At 53.8% G+C, this 4825-nt stretch overlaps 1 protein-coding gene across 1 annotated transcript; it reads left to right on the top strand.

Moving 5' to 3' along the window:
- Positions 1 to 761: 761 nt before the first annotated feature.
- Positions 762 to 4611, top strand: LOC119360842 (xyloglucan galactosyltransferase KATAMARI1 homolog). The gene is made up of 2 exons (XM_037626320.1): positions 762 to 1459; positions 3744 to 4611. Exons 1-2 carry the CDS (start codon positions 762 to 764, stop codon positions 4609 to 4611), a joined length of 1566 nt encoding a protein of 521 aa, XP_037482217.1.
- The last annotated feature ends 214 nt before the right edge of the window (positions 4612 to 4825 follow it).

Below are 4825 nucleotides of genomic sequence, written 5' to 3'. Positions count from 1 at the left end.
GTGGCGACACTCTCGACTTTAAGATTCGGCTTGGTCATCCGATGACCAGTTCGTGGTTCGTTGTGAAATGCTTAATATCTCACCAACACCGGTTACTATTTTTTATAATTTATTTAACACAATACAATTGAAGTCGCTCACATACACTTGCATACACTCACCTCTATAAACTCACGCATGCACGCCCTACATACATGAGCACCTTCGAGAGACTGAGCCGACACATCATCATGAGACTGACGAAGTCGCCACAGATGGCTTCGTAGTCGACGAGAACTTCTCCGCGCACTGAATACACATCGTCGGAAGATCTAAAATAAATCCAGAAAAATGTAAGCACTAGTGTTAAGTTTAGAACTTAAACTCTAGCGAGCTGAGATATCAGTGTCCTCTTGACAATTCAACCACAAGTTGATTCGCTATTTGCCTATTTCGATATAAAGAGGAGAGACGAGAAGAGAGAGACAACGTGCCTGTGCACGACGTTTATCGAGAAAAACAAATGCCTGTGCACGACTGCACGTTCCCTCGGCTCCTTCACTTCCGCGCGCCTAGATTTATCGATCGATTGACTTCTATTATTATTAGCAAAAGGGGTTTGTCTATTGACTTGGTACATGTCAACTCTCTAGTCTGAGCTGTGAGGTGTGAGCTGGGCCAGCCATCTGCACATAAATGAATTTCCCTTTCGAGATTCCCCGCGACCTCACCTCAGTCGGCGACACGTACGAGAGCAAGCGAGCGCGCGCGGGTGCGTGACCATGGAGAGGACAACGGCCGCGCACGGCGTCGGCGGCCGCTGGCTGCCTTGCCTCGTCTTGCTCGCCGTCCTGTCGGCCACGCCGTGGCTACTCATCATCCACTGCCACCGGGCGGCGTCCGTCAGCACGCCGCACCCGTCGCTCGTCACCGCCGCCCCCGCGTCCGGCCGCGAGGGCGGCTCCCAGCCGCGCTTTCCCTCCGTCCAGGAGCAGCAGGTCAAGAACCTCCTGATCGCCTCCGCTGCCGGGGACGAGGTGCGCCGGAGCAGTAACGTTGGCGTCACCGGGGAGGACACGTGCCGGGGGCGGTACCTGTACGTCCACGACCTGCCCCCACGGTTCAACGCCGACATCCTCGCCGACTGCCGCCACTGGTACCCGTGGATGGACATGTGCCCGTACCTCGTTAACGGCGGCCTCGGCGCGCCCCTGGACAACGCGGACGGCGTGTTCGCCGACGAGGGCTGGTACGCCACCGACCACTTCGGCCTCGACGTCATCTTCCACGCTCGCGTCCGGCAGTACGAGTGCCTCACCAACGACTCCTCCCTCGCCGCCGCCGTTTTCGTGCCGTACTACGCTGGGTTTGACGTCGTGCGGCATCTGTGGAGCAACAACGCCACAGCCAAGGACGCCGCGCCCGTCGAACTCGTCGACTGGCTGACGCGGCGGCCCGAGTGGCGCGCCATGGGCGGACGCGACCACTTGGAAAAAAATTCTGTGCGGACGGGTTGCAGACCCCTCGCTGTGTATACCCTGTGTGAGATGATGCCACGTGGTCCACCTCGCCATCCGACGATTCGCTGCTCATCCGCTCGCTTCCTTGGTTCTCTCGGCTCAAGCGCCCCTACGTTCGGCTCCAAAACTGCCCCGCAGCCTCTAAAGCTTCGGCTCGGCTGGACTAAGCGCACCATCCCTACCCATCTGGACTGCAATCAGCTCAAGCGCCGCCGCATCCCTTGTCGCAGTTGCCGCCGCCGCCGTCGTAGTTGTCTCTATCGTTCGCCACCGGCCGATCTTGTGCTTCCGCCGTTATCTCCTTAGTCCCACTCTTGCCCCTTGTCCGGCACGGGATAGCAGGAGTTTGGCTGCCAGCCAGACGACGCGGGTACGTCTTCAATTCCCTTTTTCTTCTGCTCGCAGCTGCTCCCTTTTCTCACGTTCATTGTTTTTGGTTTCCAGTGTCCATCTATTTCGTTCTAGTGGAAGTGGTGACCAAGCTGTCAGGAATCGTAGCTGTTCAGGTTTATGTTCATTATCTAAGCTGAACATAATCAGATGTTCAGTACCCTGAACCTAATTGTAGGTGTCAGGAAGTGGTCAGTACCTAAGCTATTCGTTATGTTTAATACCTACGGATAACCTAATTGTAGGTGTCAGGAAGTGGTGACCAAACCGTTGATTAATCACTGTTCAGTATGTTTAGTACCTAAGTTATCAGGAATCGTAGGTGTCAGCAGAACAACCTTGATGATGTAAATAATAGCAACACAAAGGATTGTCTCACCCTCGACCAAGTCTCCTCCATGTGTTTCACTTGTCAAGTTGCGATCTTGCGATGTCATAGATACCACATGCATACTTCACTGTCTAACTGAACAAACTTGATAATTCATTCTTTGCAGAAGTAATCGGAACAATCGGAACAACTTTAGCATTGGAGAAAAGGAGGCTGAGAGGAAACCATTGGAGAAGATGGAATAGGAGATCACTTAGGATCTGTACAAGTAGCCAGAAGGGGCAATGTTGATCAAGTGGAAAAATATGCAACTAGCTGAACGTTTAGCTATAAGACATGCTCTGAACTTTGCAGCACAAGCATGTTTTCAGAAAATGGTAATACCATCAGATTGCTTGTCGTCGATCATCAAGATGAAGAGCGCAAAGCAAGACAGATTCCATACTAGCATCATTATTGATCATATCATATGTAAAACCCTGAAATTTGTCGTGTAGCTTTTGTCATGTAGATATGTCATGTAAGGAAGCATCTCATGTTCTGCCAAAATCAGCCAAACATGATATAGGTTCCTGCTGGTACTGAGATTGTAAGGACCAAATGATGTAAATAATAGCTAATGGAATGTCTTTTGATTTCGTGCAAAAAAAAGTCTGCATCTGTTATCTGGATGTCTTCATAAATCTGTAGTTAAAAATTTATAATTGTTTCTCTAGTTTCTCTCATTTGCTATTCAACCACAGCGAGGATGCTAATTTTTTTGTTTAGCCCTAAACTTCAGTTGAAGTCAGGACTGAACGCGTCATCTTGCTGGCCTCCTTCTCCTGTCATGGTGGCCGTGTCCTCCTCCTGACATGACTCGTGGCAGATCCATAGTACATGTCGTGGCGTGCGACATCATAGACATCGAAAGATACAAGGTGGAGGAGCAATTGTTCTCATCAACGAGGTTTAATGTTTATGTGCTGCAAGCCAGAAGAAGAACCACCATGGTCGTCCTTGGAGGCGACGGTGTCAGATTCCGCCATGGCCACTCCCAACCTTCTCCACTCTGAGATGCCGATCAGACTGCTGCAGCACGACCTGTGGCGGCCGCGGCTGTTACTCCGGCCCGATCCGGTTATGGGAGGGAGAGGACGTGTTGGGCGCGCGGCGGAGATGGTTACCGTTCCGTCCGCTCCAGTGAGCGTCGAGCCGGCGAACTGGCCGCTAATCCAATCGCGTAGAGGACAGTGTTCCGGTCGCTCGACCATGAAAAATTCATGATCTAATCGCCGCTGCACCGAAAAAGCAAAAGCTACCCGTATCTGTTCGGAATCAATCGCTACATAATTGACGGAAGCCGGGACCGCACGTAGATGGGCAGTTTTGGAGCCGAACGTAGGGGCGCTTGAGCCGAGAGAACCAAGGAAGCGAGCGGATGAGCAGCGAATCGTCGGATGGCGAGGTGGACCACGTGGCATCATCTCACACAGAGTATGCACAGCGAGGGGTCTGCAACCCGTCCGCACAGAATTTTTTTCCGACCACTTCGTCATGTCCGGGAGGACGGCGTGGGACCATCAGCGGCAGACGGACAGCGACTCGGAGTGGGGCAACAAGCTGTTCCGTTTGCCGCCGGTGTGGAACATGACGGTGTTGTTGGTCGAGAAGCTGCCGTGGACGGACTTCGACTTCGCCGTGCCGTACCCGACCTACTTCCACCCAGCGAAAGACGCGGACGTCCTCCAGTGGCAGCAGCGGATGCAAGGCATGAAGCGGGACTTCCTCTTCTCCTTCGCCGGCGGCGAGCGGCCCGGAGACCCGAACTCCATCCGGCACCACCTCATCCGGGAGTGCGGCGCCTCCAGCTTCTGCAACCTGGTGCAGTGCCACAAGAGCGAGAAGAACTGCCTCGTGCCCAGCACCTTCATGCGCGTCTTCCAGGGGGCGCGCTTCTGCCTGCAGCCGCCTGGCGACACGTACACGCGGCGGTCGGCGTTCGACGCCATCCTCGCCGGCTGCGTGCCGGTGTTCTTCCACCCGGACTCCGCGTATAGGCAGTACAAGTGGCACCTCCCCGACGATCGCGACACCTACTCCGTGTTCATTTCCGAGGAGGACGTGCGCAGCGGCAACGCCAGCAGCGTGGAGGAGACGCTCCGGCAGACCCCTCTGGAGGTGGCGGAGCGGATGACCGAGACGGTGATTGGGCTGATACCGAGGCTGGTGTACGCGGACCCGAGGTCGAAGCTGGAGACGCTCAGGGACGCCGTGGATTTCACGGTGGAGGCCGTCATCGACAGGGTCAGCAAGCTCAGGAAGGAGATGGACCATGGCGCGTCGCCGCGAGGGCATCTGACGCAAACAGCGACGAAGGTTTCTAGCAAAATCAAGACATATACTAATTAGGGAGGATAATCGATGCAACAGAAGCATGCATGCAAACTTGTTGAGACTGTTTGTAAATTTATTTTCGAGAGGGAGCAAAGTTAATTACAAGAGGTTTACATCGGATGCGAACATTGAAGCAAAAAATTGCATCACACCCCCAAAAGCCTAGACTACTCTCACAAATCTACGAAGGCCTCCACATCTTTCTAATCATTGATTCGCCTCCCCCCCC

This window comes from Triticum dicoccoides, chromosome 2B, assembly GCF_002162155.2.
Source record: "Triticum dicoccoides isolate Atlit2015 ecotype Zavitan chromosome 2B, WEW_v2.0, whole genome shotgun sequence".
Lineage (NCBI taxonomy): Eukaryota > Viridiplantae > Streptophyta > Magnoliopsida > Poales > Poaceae > Triticum > Triticum dicoccoides.
This window is presented reverse-complemented; position numbering and strand designations above follow the sequence as displayed.